General features: G+C 33.2%; 2 protein-coding genes across 4 annotated transcripts in view; one reads left to right on the plus strand and one right to left on the minus strand.

The window, feature by feature from the left end:
* LOC124370278 (glutamyl-tRNA(Gln) amidotransferase subunit B, mitochondrial) overlaps positions 1 to 1,189 on the minus strand; it is a 41,173-nt gene extending 39,984 nt beyond the window's left edge. Inside the window, exon 1 of one of the 3 annotated variants that reach the window (XM_046828580.1) lies at positions 1,110 to 1,189. The gene's annotated coding sequence lies outside the window, so the exon portion shown is untranslated. Of the gene's footprint in view, positions 1 to 943 lie in introns of all 3 variants that reach the window. The other 2 variants (XM_046828577.1, XM_046828569.1) reach the window with 2 other exon arrangements.
* A 4,124-nt stretch (positions 1,190 to 5,313) lies between these two features.
* LOC124370304 (prefoldin subunit 6) lies at positions 5,314 to 23,615 on the plus strand. Its single transcript, XM_046828595.1, has 4 exons — positions 5,314 to 5,534; positions 12,634 to 12,704; positions 19,431 to 19,555; positions 23,394 to 23,615. Exons 1-4 carry the CDS (start codon positions 5,474 to 5,476, stop codon positions 23,512 to 23,514), a joined length of 378 nt encoding a protein of 125 aa, XP_046684551.1. The 5' UTR covers positions 5,314 to 5,473; the 3' UTR covers positions 23,515 to 23,615.
* Positions 23,616 to 23,798: the final 183 nt, after the last annotated feature.

The following is a 23,798-nucleotide window of genomic DNA, read 5'->3' on the forward strand; positions in this document are numbered from 1 at the left end:
TATATTTATATTGACAAATGATATTACTTAATTATAACTATCGATATAATGAACAGATACTGATATTTGAACAAAAAGTAACTGGTATCAATTGTAAAAGGTTTTTCATATAATTAATATATTGTTTTTTATAAACAATAACACAGTCGAAAGCTTGTGGAGGACCGTGAAAAGAAGTTTAAAAAGTGGCATATCAGCCGACCTGTATGTAGGTAGGCTAATCTATGTGAGTATTTGCACAGACGAGAAGTACGGTTTTCTAGAGAGGATGCTTTCACCAACTTCTTCAAGCAGTTAATTATTGCTACCCAGGAACAAACATAAATAGTTACGCATATTTCGCATTTTCTGTTATAAATGTTTATTATGTTGTTATCATTTCATTATTATTTATGAGTTTTTCCTTTTTCTAGTTCTAATTGTTTGCTGGAATGTTATAGCTCCTTTATTATTTATGAGATTGTCACAATGTGTATTATATTAACTATTTTAATTTCAAAAATGATTGGTATTATGACTACAGATATGTTGAAATGATTGATAGACTCGTATTCGATATGTGAATATTAAGTATCAATGATTATATCAATCAATATAAAAACTGGGTCCGCTTATCGTACTCTACCCTAGCTGTTTATAATCGATAACACGGTTCCCTCATTAGATTGTGGTAGTTGCCACTTACTATACTGCAGGAAATAAAAAGAGCTAGTACTGCTGCAGTCAGATCTAGGTCTCTAACGGTGTAGATTATAAGTTAAGCTGAAAATTAAATGTAGAATTTTGTTGGCTTCACTATTTGGACACAAAGAATAAATTTATATTTGTAATTAAGAAATTAAATGTAGGTAAAACAGCGATGTCAAAAAGTTATAGAACTGTTACCAACATATGATTTATGTATGGTATTTACATTATTTTGTAGTGAATAAAATCAACCAACCAACAAATCAATCAATCTGTAGGCCACCTATGAGAAAGTGTAGTTTGTGTTTCCTTACTTCCAGTAATGATGGAAAAACAAAAACCGTGTACGACAAGATAATTATTTAGTAAAATTACACAGTTCTACTGTAAATTAATATAGATTAATTTTTACTCTAACTCATTCTCAAAGAAAATTAAACAAATTCGATTCAGATTCTTCAACACTTTTTGGAATTTCAAAATAGGTTATGTTTATATTATTGATTTTTTTCTATTTGCATTATTATAGGCTTACAATATTTGTCATGATGTTTCACGATTTTCTATTTTTGACTCCTTAGTAATTTGTATTAACTGTAACTTTGTCTGTACATATAAAGATTTTAGTTGGATCAATAAAACTATATATTAGTTATATTATATCTGTATTCAAATTATATTAAAGTAATTAAAATACATTTAATATGTTTTAAATGTTGTGAGTCACTGAGATAGTAACATCTTTGATTGTATTAGTTATACTAATATAATCAAAGTTAACATAGTAGGGTATATCTAGGAATGATATAACTCATGGGATTAGCGTCGCGGTTAACGCTAGCCCCGATTCCGATAGCCTTCAGTAAACGTCTTTTAAACAGGGCTGATCAGTGTAATCCAAATAGGGTGACAACCGCGGTTGAAGAAAACCCAGTTCAGATCATCATATGAGTGATTTTTGTTAACTTTTTCCTTAAATAAATTTGTTTTAGGCATTTAATTATATATGTAAGCTTCTAATTCTCTAGATTTAAGTATTTTTAATATTCTTAATATTTTTATTTTAATATTATATTCATTAATATGTTTAACATTCTTGAAATGCTATTTACTTTTTATTGTCTGTGTTGGTTCCCAAAAGGTTCTCCTTTAGGAGATTCTCGAATTAGGTGTTCTATTTTGTAATAAATTTTTAACATTTAACGTATTTTTACAACACAGTTCCTGTACAGACTTAAAAAAGTGAAAGTTTTGACAATATATTCAAAACTAAGAAAAAAATATGGAACGTAAGATTAACCTTTCTGAATAAGAATGGCAATACCATTTTACTCCATTTATTACTTTCGCGGATATCTGAGCTAAATAAATTATTGTCGACTCCATAAAGTTTTAGCATGGAGATTAAAACCGCATACCTTGATTAATACAAAGAGCCACGAATTTAAATATTTATTCAGAACGCTGATAATATAGTGGTTTATAGATTTTTAACAGAAAAAGAACTACATATTTGCACGGCATTAAATACAAAATATTACATTAGATTGAAGACATGATTATACTAGCTAATATGCAATATGAATGTAGCACGTGAAAACTCTAAAAATATCATAACTTAAATGTTGCAAAAATATGAATCTAATAAGAATAATAAAAGGTAAAGTAAGAAAGAAAGGCAATAAAGAATTTTTGCACGGAAACGTACTGTATAGCCTATTAGCAATCAAAAAATCTTTTGGCTTGTTAAAACTTTGCATTTTCTATATTTTCGAGTAAATTGAAAAATATTCCGACTATACAGCTAGCTTCCACCTTCATTGTAGTTCCATATAAACAATATTAAACCTCATGCACTTTGACGACCTCATTTTGTGGTGGTATTGTTATGGAAGATGTCTCATTTAAGAAATATAATTGACATACATACACACTCTTTGCAGACGATATTTTTAATAAATTAATTACACATAAATCCAAAACTTTGTTGTACTTTATCGTTTAAATGCTCAAAAAGTATACACTTTACAAGGGAAACGATAATGCATTTGGATGCATATCAATAATATCTCAAAAAAAAAAAAAAACGCCATTTTCCATAATTCTACTATCAAAAATAGGGTGTAAAAGTCCATGAGGTTTTTAGCATTGTTCTTATTGATAAATATCTCGATTTTGTTTCACTGAAACCGATTTTTAATCAGCTTATTTTGCTGTCAAATTTAATTAAAATTCGAAGAAAACGCGTTTGGAATAAATTCAGAGGAGAAAGTATGTTTTGATTACGTTATAAATGGATAAAGCGTTTTTTGAATAGGACATAACAAAATAAACAAAATCAGGCTACAATCAATATTTTATTTGTGAGTACATGACGTATTAGGTGGACAAGGAATGTATAAAGGTACTAAACAAGAGAGCAGTTATAGTATTTGTCTCTGTCTATTATAACACTAGCTCTTACCCGCGGCTTTGCCCTCAATTCCGCTGCATTGAATTGCATCTAACATTCCGTGTATTTGATTGAATACTTCCAACGATTTATTAACACTCGAACTATTTGAGACTAATGAGAAACACCCCCAAAGTAGAAGTTCTTAACTGTCTTAGTGGAATTGTTTATGACATAACACGATGGAGTTAAAATTGGAAGCATCGCTCTTCGCTTTTCGACGATTTTATGTGATTAAAAAATTGCATTTAGTGTATGTAGCCTATATTGCTTTGTGATTCCACTTTCCTGCGACTTAACAAGAAATTACATAGGCTTTGCACATGTATGAGCACTTCAGGTTCAAGTGAATTATATTTCTGACGCCAATGTTGAGTTTGCTTTGTTGCCACGCTCAAGAAAATCTCTTCAAATGTTAAATGAAATTTATTGCATTTTCATTTAATCCGATATTAGTATTTTTGTTCCATAGTTGATTTAGCCTTGTATTCCGGCACCTGCCTACTAGAAATTGTCAGCCTGCCTCAACACGCACCTTCACTTGTGGGCACTGTCGGCCAGAAGCAGCCCGCGCATCCACACGGACCTTGGCTTTATTGCGAGGTGCTGATTGTCGGAACTAACGACCTGGCTACCGGCGCCAAGCACACGATCTACCAACACCTGTAGCAGTACATCACCAGCAGACCGGCCGACACTAAACTATTAGTCGCCACTATGCCACGCCGCTACGACCTGTAGGATTCTGACAACACCGTATAGAACGAGATCATGCTCGCAAATGCTTTCATCGAAAAACTGGCTACCAGACACGACATCCAAGTGTTACCTCTTAATAATATTATCCGGAAGTATTTCACGAGATATGACCTACACCTGTTAATGCGTGGCAAGAGACTGCTGGCCGAGATGTTGGTGTGGTGCTAGTCTACATCTAGAACTTAGTCTACATCCGTTCGCACATATAGCAGAATATCAGCTATCGCTCCTGCGCCTCGACCGTGCGCTGGCAGAGCGGCTCCTACGGTAGCGCCACCACCGGTACCGACGCCCTCTCTTTGATCCTCATCTCCAATGCAATCTCTGCCACCTTTGGGTTCAGCGTCTTCACCGTCGTTTTCATCAACGTCTGCGCCTATCACTCTGACACATAACACCTTTGCTGAAGCTGTCGCTGGGACATCTAAGCTCAATTAAATTGTAGAAAGAACCAGCACATTAATTCAATTTTTTAGTAGAGGCTCGACACCAATGGTTTTTTGTTCACTATACAAATTTGAATGATAAAAATAAAATTAAAAATTACAATTTAAAGAAACGCATTAAAAACAGTTATGTAAACAGTTATGTGTTCTTATGCACAAATGGCTACAAATACGGTGGATGAGCTTAGTCTCATGTGCGAGGAGCTCAATGTAAACTTTCTAGTTGTGACCGAGCACGGTGTTAACAACAGCAATGTTTAAAACTTTCAAATTGCAAATTACCAATTGGCAAATTTTTAATGCTGCAACCCCGAAGGTGCTGCCGGCCTTCAGCCAAATCTTTGAGAAGCTTTTTCTTTCCGGTTGTTTGAATTTTCTAGACAGACGTCTTGTGTTGTCTGCAAGCCAATTCGGATTCCGAAATGGTAAATCGACAGTAGACGCAATCATGTGTTAAGCACTGGTGTATTACGGAATGCGAGGAATGTCACTCAAGTGGCTCAAATCGTATCTCAGTAATATAACATAATTCGTTGGCATTTCGTTTGGCAAATCGGGAGAGGAGAGTCTGAGTTATAGAGTTCCTCAGGGCTCCATACTCAGCCCTTTACTCTTCTTGATCTACGTAAATGATGGTGGCTCATCGGCCTATGCCTCTATAGGTGATTTGTTGAATACGTAGATGACATAACTCTCTGTCAACTCAAAATCACAAGAACTTGAAACAACTTTTAAAGGCAAGCTGCAAATGAAATTCATGTTATTTTATCGAACTTCTTGTATAATACTTTACTATATTATTGTATTACTAAAATACAATTAACTAAATGTAAATAAAGAAAATAATAATGTATTCCACTTAGCCAAAGCTGGTAAAAGACGAATATGAGGTAATAAGATATGGGATAAGGTTACAAGGTGCGGAAGAGTTGCATGAGTTTCATGTTCAGCTTGCTTAAAAAAAAAAAAAAAATAAACATATGAGAAAAAAGTAAGCAAGTGAAATGAAAACAGCACAATTATTATGAACATGTTTTAAAATTGATGTATTATTGTACATTGTCTGTTGTTAAAGGTTTTAAACTTGCTAGAAGAAACTTAAATAGTGTGTTAAAGTGCTTAACACATAATGGAGGAAATTCAAAAGAAGCTGTTAGCCGAGTCGGATAGTTTCAAAATAGCTCAAAAAGGTTAGTTAATAGTTTTAACATTCTAAGCACGCTGATATCGGAATGCTAGCCGAATATAACCCAGTATAAATGAAGTGCTCGTTTATTAATCCTTTGGGTACCAGATAAAAATTTTACTATGTGTCTAAGAAATACCGGTGACTTATATCCAGGGATTACCAAGTAATTCAGGACCTTTATCTATGGTGTTTTTCCCAGTATTTTACGTTTTTGCTTGTAATTTCCAAATTTTTGTAAACATTATGATTTTTGGTAATTGTTTACTTCAGCCACTTCACAGTATTTGTTGTTTTTTTGCAAAGGAAAATAAAAAATTAAACCTATTGGCTTTGTATCTCAGGGCGGCTTAAACATTTATCCATGGAACCGTTGCGTGGCGAGTAAAGTGCCATCTAAATGTTTTTTAACTCGGTTTTCATCAAAATATTGTGAAATATTGATCAAATGAATGAGAAAAGAATGTGGAAAAATATTGTAAGCTGCTAAAGTAAACATATTGTACTGATATGTTATATCAATTTTGGTCTAACTGTTTATGTTGTAATATTTCGTACCAGTAAGATTAAATGCCCGGAGCGGCAAATCACGAATTTGACGTTACCAACGTATTCTGCTCACCCTCCTGAACAAAAAATATATATAGTACTATGGGGTGCAAATGACAAATAACATGATTTTTAGGGGGTATATTGATAAGTGGTTAAGTTCCTAATGTTTTTAATGTTCAGTTGTGTGCTGTGTCTGGATAATCTGTTTACTTGAATATTATCTGCGGCCGGGGACTGATAGCAGCCTGATAACGTACCTGTTATCTGAGTTCTCCGGGGCATGGTCAGTTCTACACAAGATATCGTGTTCAGTAGGTCGGATTGAGTGAGTGCGTTTACAATGATGAATCAACCATCCACTAGTTCAACCAACCCTAGTGAATTGTGTGTGTCGGAGTGTTTCATAGGGCAACGTAAAGAGTTTACGTTTTAACCGAAACGAAATTATCTCTTTTTTAATTGAACATGGAATTTTAAAAAATGAGTGTATGTGTGTTCGTCGTGCGGTCGAGTGGTGTTTTTAAAACCGGGGAGACTTTGTCGTTTCGTTGTGATAGACGACTTTTTTGTTGCTGCTGCTCAGCTGTATCCGCCAAACACACTAATGGTATGTGTTCTCTGATCCATCTATATATTCATGAGTTTTTCATGATTTATTTAGTTTTTTAACTTTACATAATTGCCTTTGCATTACATTGCAATTTATATTTTTTGATCAGCCCTCTAGTATTTTATATTTTACTGATAGAGGTACTATCTCGAGGGATGTTTTTCTTTTATTGACCTTCGGTGCTGCCCCGCGCTGATGGCCAGAGGCACTCGTAATTAATTTTTTTCTCGAAATTAAGAAAAACATTATTTATTTTGATCAAAATTCTGCTCATTTCTGTATTATTTTTTTCATTTACGTTTGCAAAGATGGCGGCGCAAAACCGATGACGTCATCACGAGGTTCAATCATTGGCCACAAAAGGTCACGTGATGCTAGACTGTGGATGTAGAACATGGAGATATTACTGAAAAGTTATTTAATTTTTCATTTCTAGAACTTCGTGGATGTATGAAGTTCACAAAAAATGAAATGAAACAAACATGATGCATTTCAGGTATTGTGATCGGTATGTTATCTTATCTTTCTCGTGAATCCTGATTTCGTGATTTGCACGGTACATCATTGCTTTCCATTACAATTCAATTTATATTTCTGAAAGCCCCTCTTGAATTTGATATTTTACTGATAGGTACTATCTCGAGGGATGTTTTTCTTTCGTTCGACATCACCGAAGTGCTGTCAATGCCCGCGCTGATCACTTCAAGAATAAAAACAAGTTTTGAGTGTTTTTTTAATAAAAAAGTTTGTTTGGTAAATGTTTGTTTTTTGTTTGAATATGTAGAGGTAAACACGGAAGTTTAGCTGACGGGCGGCGAGACTCTGCAATCACGTTATCTACTAGACGCTCGACTTTGACCTCTGTCGCGATAAGACAATTCCTGTTTTTTATTGACGAAATATTGTTCTACGCTAATCTAGTAATCAGTAGAAACGAAATGTGAAATAACGATTCAGGGGTGTGGTCGGTATAATAATCCAAAGTAATATGACGATTCCAATAAGTTTTTAACGCAAAACTCGTACCGCCCCGGCCGTTAATATGATAATTACCTAATATTTTTTCATCGTTCTTAGGTTGAGTTTTGTAACTTGAGGTAAGTAATTGCTTTATACAACCTTGCTTCACATTGCAAAGTCTGGTCAATCACATAATTTAAACATCTGACAATCACATATCTTCTACCTTGTGTTTGTAAAGATACATGACGTTGTGCAGATTGTAAACATCCAGTATTCAAGTGGGAGTTGTTTATAGTCGTTATGGACATTGCTAGGCCTTTGAATCAGTTGGACAGGGTGTTTTCTAGTGAAATCAATAAACTTTTATGTTCGGATTCTGATGATGAACAATGTCAGTAACAATTCCAATGATTGTGGTTGGTTGGTCGAGGCCGAAATTGCAGGTATTTGGAATGATCCCAACTTTGATGTTGAGCTGATATTGGTGATTTCAAGGGAGAAGTAAGTGATGATGAATGTTTCGATATAGACAAAATTATAAGAAATAAAACTGAGGAAGTTGGAGTGGAAAGTGAGCTAAATATAGACAAAAATAGATGAAAATATAACACACAGGTGGACTGAAAGAAATGGGACTGGATGATGATCCTTCTGTTCATATCAGGGATGGAAATACAGGCCTAGGTCAAGTGACAGGAAATGTCATTAAAGAAGAAGTAATGAATGTCGATGAGCCCATTATTATTAGAAGAAGTGGCCTACATAAAACTAGCAAAAGGCAGAGGAGGCAGGGCTAGGTTTGGAAGAGGTAGGGAAAGACAAACAGATAGGCCCATACACACTACCAATAAATGAACATGAAATTAATGATATCGACAATGTACCCAAAACTTTTTATAGGCCAACCAGAACAACTAAATGCTCATTCCAATAGAAAATTGGGTCAAACTCCAATAGCTCAGCAATGTTTTTCAGAATTTCTTGGTAACAAATTTTTTTAAATTCTTTGTGTTGAAACTAATATGTATGCTGCAAAACATTTATCTAATCCTGCCAGGCCCCAAAAATCTTATAAAAGTAGCTGGAAACTGGTAAATTGGAATGAAATGGTCATTCATTGCTTTATATATGATTATGGGTCAGGTAAAGAAGGATGCCATACAGGAGTATTAGTCCAAAAGAAAAATTATCAAACAACGATTTTCTCTGAAATTTCATACTCTTTAACCAAATTTTCTCATTCTGCACTTTGCTGATTCTGTTTAACAGAACATGGGTGCAAATTTGAAAAAATTGAGGCCAGTGATTTCATACCCGGAAAATAAATTCCCGTGAACTTTGTCAGCTTGTCCATTGATGAGAGCTTGGTGAATCTGAGGGCTTCAGTCATAGGACAGTGATTTCCTGTCTCTCATACATCCAATTCTATCCCAAAAAAGAGCAGGATTTGGTGTAAAAATTTACAAAATTTGTGAGAGCCCAAGTAGATACGGTTCATGATTCGAAATGTCTGTTGTTGAATATAAAATTCCAGAACTCCTAGCCAGTTCTGCTGTTGTACTTCATTTAGCAAAGCTCTTTCTCAACCATGTCATTTATATTGAGAATTGGTACACCTCACCAGATCTCTGCTAAACCTTGCTAGAAAAATAAGGTACTTTAGGATTATACCGACCACACCCAGATATGAATAGTTATTTGACATTTTGCTTCTACTGATTACTAGATTAACATAGAACAATATTTCGTCAATATAAAACAAGAATTGTCTTATCGCAAACCCCTCCCCATCCTCAGACAGAGGTCAAAGTCGAGCGGTCTAGTAGATAAGGTGATTGCAAAGTCTTGCCGCCCGTTCAGCTGGTGCGTCGCTTTGTTGTACTTCCGTGTTTTACCCCTACATTTCTCCAAACACAAAAATTCAACAAAAACAAACATTACCAAACAAAAACTAAACTCTTTATTGGAAGAAACACACAAAACTTGTTTTTATTCTTGATCACACTCCGCCACCCAAAATGCGAGTGCCTCCGGCCATCAGCACGAGCTTCGGCACCGGCCCATGCTGATGTCAAAGAAAGAAAAACATCCCTCGAGATAGTACCTATCAGTAAAATATCAAATTCTAGAGGGGCTGATCAGAAATATAAATTGAATTGTAATGGAAAGGCAATTATGTACCATGCAAAAAACTTAAATAATCATGTGATGCCGCGCGGCCTGCCGTAATCGGGATTCTCGAGAAAGATAAGATAACAGCGACAACAATACCGATCACAATACCTGGAAATGCTTGTTGATTGATGGAATGTTAGTTCTGTTACTCAACTACATCGTTTTATAACGTTCTAAGTTCATTGAAAAAAGTTTAAGCGTTGGGGGCATATAACGGAATCTGACCCCATTAACAATTGATAATCGTTGTAATTTTGTAATTAAAGAGTTGTTTTTTCGTTCTATGATGTTTGTTTCTATAAATTTATATTTTTGTGTTCTTCATACTGGTGTGGTCGGTATAATCCCAAAGTACCTAAAATAATGTTCTGTAGTAGGTACAGCAAACCAAATAAGGGAACATATGCTGAAGACTTTGTAGACACTGCATTTCAACTTGAAAGGGGTGATACAGTTCGAAGAAACACATATGGCATTTTAGCTGTTCAATGGAGAAGCCAGAAATACAGTTATTGTCTACAATCCATGAAGGTGTCGAAATGTCAGTGGTCAAAATAAAAGGCCAGAGAAAAATTAGAGGGAAAACTGTAGAGTTAATCAAACCCCAAAGTGTAATTTTTTTATCTGATTGACTTGGCAGTTTTCAACAGTTTTTATGTCTCAAGGAAGGTGAACTAAAAAAATATGTGCTACAGTCTTTACAGGCACGACCTCATTGATCAAATACTACAGCGGGTCACTCTTCCAGCAAGAACCTGCCCAGATCATCTGTGGAGAACCCGCTCTTCAAGCCTAGTGGGCACATTTTCCTGTGCAAATTCTGCCAAATGACAAAAGACATAGTTCCCTTCAATAAACTGCAAAGTGTGTTACTAATACAAGAAAAAGATCTGAAATGAGGTGGATGTGCAAAAAGTCTGGAGTGGCCTTGCACTTTGAAGAATGTTTTGAATGGTCTCAAAACATCCTTCATCACTCAAAATTTGATTATTATGCCAAACTCCAGACAAGTGTATATAGTGTATTTCTTAAGCATATCCTTTTAGTTTTATTGTAGGAATATTATGCAGTAAACAATATAGGTAGTACTAAGCATACTTTTTAGTCAACTGGATGGAGACATACTGGTACAGCTCTACTTACAACATGTAAGTAATGAATGTTTTTTAATATAAATTAGCCTAATACCGTTGTAGTACATAAGCAAAATTTCAATTCGACATTTAATTAAAATTTATGTCATTAATAAATTACTAGGCTATAAAAAACAAAGTGTAATACAAAAAAATAATATTCTTAAAATATTCAGTGTTTTGGAAAAAACCATTTATTCTGACAAATTATACATTTATATACATATATTATGGTATTTAAATGCAGAGGAACACAAAATGGAAAACAATATGGTCTTTTGTATTATTCTGTGTACAAAAAAGCTTTTATTTTATAAATTTCAGAATCTTATCTTGTTTGTACTGTTTCAATTGACATCAACCACATCTTAGGTTACTATTAAATAGTATTAGATATTCAGCTCCTTCAAAGCTTGTTTTGAATAAGCCTTCTGGCGTTTTTAGTTGCCATGACTTCTGTTTTACCACATATTATTGAAAGGCACTGCCAGTCTGGTTAGTATACTAAACCCAGCTCTGAATCCAGGTGTGAACAATTAGTATAAAACTTCAGAACATCTTTGGTTCGGTCGGCTTCCTTTGCATGTGCCATTTATCTCTGCTTTCTATGGAGACACTGTATGTATTTTTTTTAACCTTGCATAGACATGTTAGTTATCATTTATAACTATAGTAGTTTTCCCCAGTAAAGGTTATACTTGTTACAAATGAGTTTAACTTGAGATCCTCACCATGATACCAGTTCCATATGAAATCATAGGCATTTTGTGTGAGGTACAAACTCTAAAGTTCCTTTATTTCAACCCTTGACCATAAGCACTAGATTGCTCATACAACACTATAGTATGATACCTTGATCTTCTGTTTTAATTAAGAGATCATCCACTTCTAAGGCCTCTTGTATAATATGGAGGGACACTACTCCTTGACGACTTCCTTTCAGTCATAATTGTGGCAGTTTCCTCTCGGAACTTTGCTTTTCAGTTTCCATGAAATCGTATGCTACCCTATCGAAAACTCCTCCATGAAAATGCCTACTAATCTTCCTGGTTCTTGAAGGTTTTCTCTACTTCCTCTATTAAACTATTGCGAGCAGTACTTGTGAATTTGCCTTTCAATGCAGTATGTGTTGAAATACAATCAGTGGGTGTACCTTATTATATGTTTCTATATATTTTTGTATAGATTTCTTATCTTATATGCATGATTATAATTTTTCAAATTGGTTTTTGCTATGTAGGAGGTAAACTAATTGGTCTGTATAGAATGTAGCCAAATGCATAGCTACTCCTGAAGAGGGTGATTAAATTGTTTAAAGAATATTTAAACCTTTTTCTGGGAGAGCTGTAAAATTCCTGGATATCCCTGGTAGTTTAATGGCTTTAAACAAAGTAACAGCCCATTTAACCCTTCCTACTGAAAAGATTGTACTTGAGTGCTGTCTAGATTTGGTGAACCCATCATGCCATTGACTTCTTTTTAATTGTAGTCCAGTCTTTGATTTTCTTATATTTACACAATGAAGTTTAATAAAACAGCAAGAAATGTTATCTATGTGTTTCAATGATCTAAACTATCAATATTACTTTTTAAGTTTGAAGTATGTTCAATTATAGTTTTGTTATTAATTGTTAATGCATCTCATTAATGAAATAAATATTTGATTATAGATTACCAAAAGGCATTGAGTCAGAGACAGCAGCTAGACGCCCAACTTAATGAGAATATGGTGGTCAAAACTGTGAGTAATTAAGAGTACTACTTTAATTAATGAAGGGGTATTTATTACTAACCCAAATTTATTTTTATAAATGATATGGTTAAAATAATTACAGAAAAGTCCAAATCTTGCTAATATGGAAATTTAGTAAATGCAAACTCCTTCAGCGAGGAATATTTCACTTAAATCCCATAGGTCCAAAGTAAAATTGTTGTAAGATAAAATTTAAATCTATTTCTGCTGATAAATCTGCCGATCTCAGTGTGGGCTAACTTGCGATTGGGGTATCATCCACTGATTTACATTGTTCACTGTTGTCAGTAATTACAGTACTCAAAACAGGTAAGCAATCATCATATTATTAACACTTCATTGGAAAGTGGTGAAAAGATTAATAACTTGATGCTTTCATTTATTCCTTCAATTCTTGATTGTGACGTCAATGATAGTTATTGAAAACCAGTGATGATTAGTTCATTCATCCGTGCATTATAATTAATGATATTTTTGTTGACAGTGCTTGATCTTGTTTATGTAATGTTTTGAGTATATTGTACGTAACGTAACTGTGTTTTAAAGTATTATTCTTTTGATTACAGACAGTGACAGATGTAGGTACCCTTTAGCACATATGTGCCAAAAACCAACCGCAGCATTACAGCCACCTTAATTTACAAAAGATAAAAGATTTTATAATATCTTTTGGGGATATTTATTAACATCTACAGAATACTTTTTGATGCATTTCAGTAGTAATCTAGTAATCAGTAGAAGCAAAATGTCAAATAACTATTCATATCTGGGTGTGGTCGGTATAATAAATGTATATATAAATAATGTAACTCTATTGTGTTACATGTCATTTTAAAGGTCATGATAAAAGAAAAATAAATGTGTCTCAAAGTTTGACTCCATCTAACATAGCAAACAATTAAAGTCTAATTGATCGTTGTTCAAATGGTACCCATTATGGAACTAGTAAATGGAAATGAATTTTTAACCTTTGAATTTGAAGAACTACTCAATGGTTCACTGTATTTAAAATTTTTGGGTTGCCTTGCCACTCCTAATTTAAGGTAGAGGCAATAATTTTGTACTGGACCTAAAACTTCCTGAGATAGTATTGTTTATTACATCCCCAAATGAGAAGTGAAAATTTGTAACCATTAGAAAGTTAAGGAAGGGTGGGACTTTTGAGACACCCAGTTGGAGAAATTAAGTACAGGGTGTGGTGAAATGATTAACGGTTTTCTCTACTTTACTGTTGATTGAGTGAGTAGGTGGTGAGGGGTGGTTGGGATAGGACCAACTCCAGAGCCCACATATGGTCAATTTTAGTTACCATGAAGCAGTCATTGGTAAAGTACTGTACGTTTGTGTTGGAGGTATTGTTTAAAGTAAAAGAAGCTGAGAATCCTTTCATTGGGGTTAGGGGGCACTATATTTCACCTTGGAATATGGGGAGGCCAGCTCTATTCTAGCCTCACCAGTCAAAGCAGGAACTCCCTTGTTGCCTTTATCACCTATGGAGCCCCATCAACTCCAACATTTATCCTCTGCCAGTAGAATAAACCTATTGATCCACCCTTGCACCCTAATATCTCAACAATTGCGGGTGATGTGCTGCTACTGGATATCCATAGGGTTGCACATCAGTTAAATTGCTGTACCCTGTCTAGATTCAACTGAAAGGTATAAATTCTGCTATGGGTTAGTAACTTCATAGCTACTGGTTAAACGTTAAACCCAGGTCTCTCCCAGGTCAGCTCGGATGCTAGAAAATATTGATCGAGTAAAAGAAGGTGTGGAAGTCAGTTCTCTGTGGCTGGCTCATTATCTAGCTGCTACTGTACACACACGTCTGACCACTCGATAAGACGAATAGTGCATTTCAAACTGTATTTATATCCATACAAGATGACTTGTCTAATAGTTCAAGCTTAATGGCGATGCAAAGCAGAAACCATTTCTACAGCAAATGATTAATTTTGTTTGAAAAATTTCCATGTTGAGTGATGAAACACATTTTTATCCATGGTTATGTTATAACAAACAGAAATTAGTTATTGGTCTTGTATAAATCCTAAAGAACTGCATGAACATGCTCTGTGTAATCGTAAGGCAACTGTATGGTGTGTTGTGTCATTGGATCATACTTCTTTAAAGACAATAGTTGCACTGTTAGAAATTATTAACCTGTCTCCTGAAGTGTTAGAGACGGTGTTCAACAGCTTCAGTGCAAGACTAGAACAATGCTTGGTCAAAGAAGGATGTCACTTAAATTACGTGTCATCTTTAACTCTTAAAAGGATAAAAGTCGTAATTCTGATGTTACTGATTAATTAATTTACATGAACACTTTTCTGTATAATGAGCAATAAAATAATTTGTATCAAGTGATCTTAACTTCTTGTAGAGGTTATGATGCACTAATGTGTCTATCACAGTCAAAGTATATATAATAACTGCCTAGCTATAATTTATTCGTTACTGCTGTACAGAATCTTGACTACTCAAAATTTGCAGGACAGAAACATATCTGCTGCAGCCATCATGTTAATTAGTGAAAACATTTTAAAATGTAATCTATAGAAATGTTAATATATCGTTTGTAGACACACAACCAGGGTTTGATCTGGGATTAAAATATTAGCAAATGTGCTACAAGTTCTTCGGACTCTTTAGCAAAAATATTAGACGTGTAGCACTTATTAGCATTGGTATTCAGCGGTTATTCCAATATTCAATACTTATTAAAAACAGTCTAAAGTTCTCTAATAATCTAGCCTCCAGAACCAATATTTACTTGAATAAATATACTGTTGTTAATATATTTAGAAACTCGATAATTAAAAGATGAATTTTGGTGTATAAGTTTGATTTAAAACACTTTAGTTACAAAATAACATCTTAAATTTATTGCACAATCTAGCACATACCCACATCTTTATCCACAATTTTTATGCAACACTCTGTGTATTTGTTTGAACAGCTCCCACGATTTTAGTAACACTTGAGCTATTTTATGTCAATGTAGGGGAACTCCTAAGTCGAAGTGTATAGCTTTCTTAGTGAAAGCACTTGTGTGATGTAATACGATAGGGTCCTAGGTCATTTTAAAATGAAATTAGTCATATATTGTGCATTAGGTACCCATTTTTCAGGTTTAGCACTTCTAGTTAAATTATATTTCCAACGCTGGTGTATGCTATTTTATCCCCCTATTATATATAAACAATATAAATAGATCTATATATAATTTTGTAATGATGTTGGATTCAAAACAGTACAGTTTTCTAAATTGTATGGATATATAGATATTGTTATTGAAAATATAAAAACTAAAATCACAATAATACTTACACATTTCAATACTCTCATTATGACAATTGTCATCCATATGTAAAGATGATACACTAAAGCACGGCGCCCACTGCGACCGGCCCAGCCCAGCCCAGCCCGGCCTGGCCTTTTTATGAAGTCGAAAAACACGCAATCAAATGGACACCCGCCAACTGCGACCGGCCCGAGCCCAGCCCAGCCCGGACCGGTTGCAGAGGGCGGGTGTCCAGTTGATCGTATGCCTTTTGACCGGGTATAAAAGGCCGGTCCGGGTTGGGCTGGGCTGGGCTGGGCCGGTCGCAGTGGGCGCTGTGCTTAAAGTACATGTTCTTATTTCTCAATATCATACTATTGTTCATATCATTGTTCGCAATATTATACTTTTCCTCGGTCCAGTGAAGGGAGTTTTATCAGTATTTATATACCTAATCAGTATTGTATACCAGTATATCTCGTCAGTGAGAAATTTATGTGATGTCTTCTCGACGATTTTCTGCCATAAGAATTGCATTTACTCTTGTGTGTTGCTTTGTGATTCCACTTGATATAATCACAAACTCATTGCGCCTGTTTATTTCTTTAAATTGTAGTCATGAAACGAATAGTTTCTTGAAACAAGCTAATATCCAGTCCCTCAATTTTTGGTCATTCAGGTACTGTAAATTGTAAATGGACTATCCACAATGCCTAAGAAAACAAAATTCAATACCTTACATGCATACATTCCAAATTTAGTTCATTAATTTAAATCCAGAATAAATTAATTGGTTCGCCTTGTTACCATGGTGTTGAAATTGTAATTGTTGATATTTTTGTTATGCTTTCACTGTATGTTAACAAATTGAAAATATTGGTTAAATAAATTAAAGATATGTTAATGCTGTCCTAATACAATGTTTACACAGAACAGTTGATTACATTTAAGAGACTCTTTCAGTTTATACTAAACAATTTTAGAGACCAAGATGAGATTTTTGGCTGCTTTAGACACCAGTGAGGTTTAGCCTTATTAATTATTTTGAAATAAGAATAGGCCTACCATTCATCCCATGGGCCCTAAGAATGTCCATGTAAAATTTCAGTACAATCAGTTGAATAGTTTGTGCATGAAAGGAAAACAAATAAACAAAGACACTTGCATGTTTACAATATTATTAGGATATACATAAAAATAAAGTTTTATCACTATATTTAATACAAAATCAAATAAAATAGTAAGTGTTTTTTTTTATGTTTTATAAAACAAGTTACAGTAATTTGGTATTATCTGGAGGCCACTATTTTTGAAGAATTCTTACCGGGGACCTAAAAAACTACATTATTAGAAAGAACAGACTTTATTTGACTTGCTGTGAAAATTTCATGTCATTATGACGATTGATTCTTGTTTTCCAAAAAAGAAGCAATATCGGCGAGGAGGCAGCTCTATCCCTATGTACTACTTGTAACTACGCAATATAATTAGGTTTAAATTAGGTTATAGTTATGTTATATAGTATCAAAGTTAAAGAAAACTTTTAGCAACCTTTACAAACTCTTACATGATCTGAGCTTGAATTTGGATACTATCTCGAGGGATGTTTTTCTTTTTTCACCAGAAGTTCAGGGTGGACAATCTGGCACGTGATGTGAGGTTGAGAAAGTATCGTTTGGAAATGCCTGTGGCCATCAGTGCTTTGGTGTTTGGCGCCACCCTGCAATTCTGGTGAAAAAAGAAAAACATCCTTCGAGATAGAACCTACATTCAAGCTCAGAACACGTTAGTGTTTGTTAACTTTTGATATTTATAATGTGTATGTATATATTATGTACTTATATAGCCTAAAAAATAGTAGATAAGGACAGAATTACCTCCTTCTCACCATTGCTTCATTTTGGGAGGCAGAAAACAAGAACTGATCATCATAATGACATGTAATTTTCACAGTAAGTCAAATAAAGTCCGTTCTTTCTAATAATGTAGTTTTTTAGGTTTCCAATAAGAAAAACTTCCAAAAATAGTGACCTCAAAATAATAATGTTTATGTTAAAAATAAGTAAATTAATGTTAAAAGTACCCAATTTATTTTGAGAAAACAAATTAGAGCCTAGCTTAAGAACCAACCTCAGTAAATCTGTAGCCCTCATTGTTTTGTAAACACAAATGTTTAAACCTCATTGAAATGAATTCCTTTCTACTAGATACTTAAAAATTGGTTATACTTAACCTTTAACGAATGTCTTGTCATGCAGAATACAATCTGATTAACATAACTTCAAGAAATGTTCAGTACTATGTAGTTATAGACTTCAAGACAAGACATTTAGAATTATAAAACATTAGTTTTCATTCGTATGTGTGTCAGCCACGGCGCACCAGCACTGCTATCATAGTGCACTGGCCCGCTCACGTACATATTGATTTAAGAGGAAGCCATAATAATTTAAATATTGTTTTAATATATTTGACCATCTTTTCTTACATGAGTTTTGGATTTCCAATTGCAAAATTGATTAATTTATTTCAAAATTGCAGTTAAGTATAAAGTGCCAAAACCGGTACGTTTTTGTTCTTACAGACACAAAAGTTGGTTATTGTTTGTAAAGGATTTGCTTTATATGTCTAGAAGTCGCAGAAGTAAAGTTTTATTTAACTTACATAATTTCAGCTATATTAGATACAGTGCAATCTCGCTAATCCGGCAGTATATCGGGATTGGTAGTGTCGGATTACCGAAATTGCCGGATTAATGGATGTATGGGTAAAAACGTACGAAAAACATACAAATGTACATTGAAATTTATTAGAAAACCAGTTAAAGTATAGTTTAACATAAGTAGAATGCAAAAGTACAATTGGAAAATAACTAAATACACAATAAAACGTAATAAACAAACAGTACAGTATGCCTAATCTGGCTGTAAAATAAACAACGGAAGGATACAGTACAAAAAGTCATCGCTCGCACAGTGCCGGATTACTGGACGTGCCGTATTAGAGCACGGCCGGATTATAGAGACTGCACTGTAGTTAACGGTCAAACTCAGTTATCTAAACTTTTTGGTCCAAGAGTAGACTGTTTGTCGTCCGTTGGCGTAATTGATCTTATTCCATATTTTATCTTATAGTATCATTAAAAACAGAATTTTAAGTGCTGTACACTTATTTTCAATTGTGATATACTTTTCACGATTAGTTGTTCTTTCTTGCTTTTGTTGCAATTTTACAAGAGCTTTTCTTATCATCGTCACATTTTCTTGAGTTGTTTGCAAAATGTGACAAATACGATCACAGGTTAAACCCTGCACACAACACAGAATTACATGCAGATAATTATTGTCAGAAATTCTATACCTTGCAATACAGAGTTAGCAACAATGTATACTACAAAATAAGCACTTGTTATGTTTTTATCTTGACCTCAGGAGCTGGATCTGATGAAGGGTGAGGGAGAAGTTTTCAAACTGATTGGGCCAGTGCTGGTCAAACAGGAGCTGGAGGAGGCCAAGCAGAATGTTGCCAAGCGAATTGACTATATCAGTGGTGAATTGTAAGTATTATACACTAGAATCAGCATTTAGATAAGAATTTTTTGGGAAATGGAGTCTTGATTGAACTCTTTTTTTTACCCATTATTAGTCTTTGTAATGGGTTTTGTTAGAGAAAATTAAAAGGCGTTTCAATTTAGCCATGAGAGTACATCATTTATAAAAGATTTTTTTTCAGAAACATGGATAAAATCTGTGTTGTCTCTGTGGTAATTTTTAGTGTATTATATTATTTATTTGGAACCCTTGCCATGTAGGTTCTCATTGATGTAGGTTCTTAGAGAATATTATTTTCTTAACCCATTGCAGATCTATTTCATGTGATGTAGATGGGACTTGTGGGTAAGAATTATTTTCACTTTAAGAATTACAACACTTGTCATTGTGCCCCATAACTAATGATAATACTCCATTATGTTGTTTCTGATCAAAGGTGTACCCTGAATTCAAATCAGTTTTTCACTTAAAGTGGATAGCAATAGGACACGTTCGAGATCATGGATGTGTTCTGAACATTGCAATATTATTAAAAATGTAATGTTATATTTTAATCTTTTCCCAATTTATTATGACTGAATTGTATTAAACTATTTAGCACTAGTGTATGACCAATAACAATACTTACCTTTATGTGTTTTAAAACATCTATTGTCATATTAGACTAACCACCATTGTCTACCACTCCTTTTATGAGGTCACCAGCTCTATCAGAAGTATACAAGTACAGACAAGTTTGATAATATCATTACAAGTATATGCGTCACAATGATTACCACTAGCCTCAACACCACTCTATAATAATAAACAGTTAACCTCAGATGAATGTTAATAACTGCATAACTAAACTGACACGAGAATATCAAGCTCAGAAACTCAATATCAAGCTTAATTACAACACTTGTCATTGTGCCCCATAACTAATGATAATAACTTGAAAACCAGTCAGCCAATAAAATATATTGTCCATATATCTTTTACTTTATAAGATAAGTGGTCACCAGCAGGGAACAGTGGAGATTCACTGCATGTCCTTGTGGGTTTAATCTACTATATGGAGGAATGTTTTAAGCATGTCTATGATCCACAGTGAAACTAAATTCATGTATTTAATGTAATTTTATTGTAAATTTTAAAGTTGAAATAAAAAAATAAAAGTTAATAGCTCTACAAAAATGTAAAGTTGGTAAATTGTTCATTTTGTGATTGTAATCAATACTAAATTCTCTGAGCAAATTTTAGCTTTTTATGACCATAAATAGCAAAGATATGAATTGAAGACAAAAACCTAGAAATGTCCTGGCATTCACAAACGTTCCTATGTTGAACATCCTAGCACTGGTAGCACATATATAATCTTGGAATTTGTCAGGTAGTAAAAGAGTTAAAACTGGACTTTTTTGTATATCTTACAAACAATGTATTAATTAGCTGATTTTAACCCTCTGAGCTGGCAATCATTTTTTCTTTAGATGACAGCCCTTTTTGAGTGTTTTGTACCCATACTTTAAACATTTTGTAAAAAAATATATTTTTTACTTTCTACCTATTTGTGTATTAAATTTTGTCCAGCTAAATTTGGAGATAATTATGTTATAAAGGCATTATGTATAAACCATAAACAAATGAGAACACCACATTTTTAGTGGTGGTACTGCCCCTGGTAAAGTGTGATAATATTATAAATATTAGAATCTGAGATAGCCAATTTATTCTTCACTTTATGTAGTTTCAGAAAAGGTATAATGGTATCCATGTTCTCTTGAAGAAAATTATACGGTATATATATATATATATATATATATATATATATATATATATATTTGTGTGTATATATATATATATATATTTGTTACTATGGGAACGATTATTATCAAAAATGTACAAAACATAATTGTTACACTAAATATTTTCTAAATATACTAATATTTAGTATAGTATAGTATAAAATTAAGATATAACAAGCTATAAACCAACTTAATAAACCATACCCATGGTATATCACTAACTTTCAAAATGGCTAGATGAAGACAAACTTTCTGTAAAGTTTTATGATGTCACTGTGACACCACTGTTACCAAAACAGCAATACAATTTCACCATTGAAATCAGCAATTCTTTCTGTTTGAAATGGTATATAAATGGTGGTGGTAGTCTGATTTATGTACTATACGAACTGTGAAAACACGTGTGTGTAGATCAAAGTAGTAATGTTGATTGCTACCCATAAATTGATTCAGATGAGTATTATAGGGATTGATTCCCAGTTCTAGGCTTAACCTTGGGTTTTTACCAGGATTGAGCTTAATAAATCTCTTCCAGCATTTATTTTTTTATAATTTTAATTACAAGGGATGAATCTTGATCGATCCATAAATTGAAAAGCAAAGTAGATGCTTACTGATGAACACAATAGTTATGGTGTGAGCCTTTGTCATCAGTTTTTCAAGCCAACAAAATACACAAACATTTTCATTATGTTTTATAAAAGTCACTTGTTTTTAATGAAGTTTTATTTTAGTCACTCTATATAAGGTAGTAGTATAAAATAAAAAGTAATTAATTTTTACGAAAATTAATACTTAACATTTAATATTTATTGTACAGTTAGTGTTAGAAATCTGTTAGAAAATATTTCCCAGTCGAGAACACAAATTATTTCACTTCCTGGACTGAAATAAGCTGTTTGCTTAATATCAAACATAGTTGAGAAATAGATCTGTCTGATGTGTATGATAAACTTTGTTTTACAACCCTTAAATGTATGTAGTAAGTTTTCTATATTTGTAAGAATTCAAAGTGACAGTTTTATAAAACCTTACAAACGTTAACAGTATATATCAACATATAAAAGTGATATGCTGGAATGAGGTTAGAGGGATCAATTCCCCAGATATTTTATTTTAAATTAAGAGTATTTTTTAGACAGATACAAAAAAATCATTCAAAATTCTAACAATATATTAACACTCACATAAATACATATTCTTAATATTTATATATTTCATTTTTGAGTTTTAACTCTGTAAAACCATTTATAATGCTGAGTGATCATTTTAATTGTTCCATACATTCCCCAATCCCTAAATAAATTCATGAGTATGTAATTCTAGGTAAGGATTTGTTTGGCTACCCAAGCTTATTGCAATGTTTTACTCAAAATAAAATTTTAAACTGTTTGAAAAGATAAATTTTATTACTAGTCATTGATGACATTTTTTATCATTTCATTGGCTATAAACAGCAAAAATGTAATCCAAACCATGTTAAACACTTAGTTTTTTAGGTTAAAAATGATTTTGTATGTACATTTTATTTATCAGTGTTTAACCTTAGAAGTGGTAGTTATTATATTCTGTAGTGTTGGGCAATTTTGTACCTTCAAGCATGTTTTTTTTTTTTTAATTTACTGAAAGGCCTATGGGAAGAAATACATAATATGGTGACACAATTTATTATCACTAGCTAAGGACCAAGCTTATGAAACGAAATTGTGGGAAAAATTAAAACACTAAATAGCCATTTTATCTTAAATTTGTGGTTCTAGTTGTAATTTTAGAAAATTTGAACATTATTACATATAGATTGAACCTTACTAAAGCTAAAAATGAGAAACAGATTAGGCTATTCACGTAAATGATGAAAAATGGGTGAATAGGTATGATGAGAGAGGGAGAGCATGAGCATGAACATGAACATGTTACAGAGGTTTACTTGTTTGTTAAATGAAAAAGAATTCTATGTAATTTAAAATGTCACTTTTAAGGAAGGTCTAAAATTTCTTTTGTATACCCATATTTCACCATAAATTTGTTTGTAACTGTTTGTATTTTGATATTGCAGAAAGAGAATAGACAATAACATAGCAGCGATGGAAACCAAGGTAGAAGGACACAGGGAGAGATTAAGCAAGCTACAGACTCGGCTGCAGCAAGAACAAGTTAAAGCGGCTCTTAAAGAGTAGACAGTAACATCCATCTTTGTTCCATTGCCTCATTTTCAATTTTTTTTTTTATTTTTTAAGATGTAATATACTAATATTATTAATAAATTATATAACTAATAGTGTAACATATATTTAGTCTCCCACAAGTCCTTATTTAAGTGTTTGGTTTTTAATATGGGGGTACAGATTTCACTGGAGAATGCTGAAAAAAGAGTGATTGTTGAAACATATTAACCCTTGACTGATCATCAAAATTTTTTATAATTTCCAAAATTAATGTGATTTTTTACATGGGTGATCGC

Source organism: Homalodisca vitripennis, chromosome 1, assembly GCF_021130785.1.
Source record: "Homalodisca vitripennis isolate AUS2020 chromosome 1, UT_GWSS_2.1, whole genome shotgun sequence".
Classification (NCBI taxonomy): domain Eukaryota; kingdom Metazoa; phylum Arthropoda; class Insecta; order Hemiptera; family Cicadellidae; genus Homalodisca; species Homalodisca vitripennis.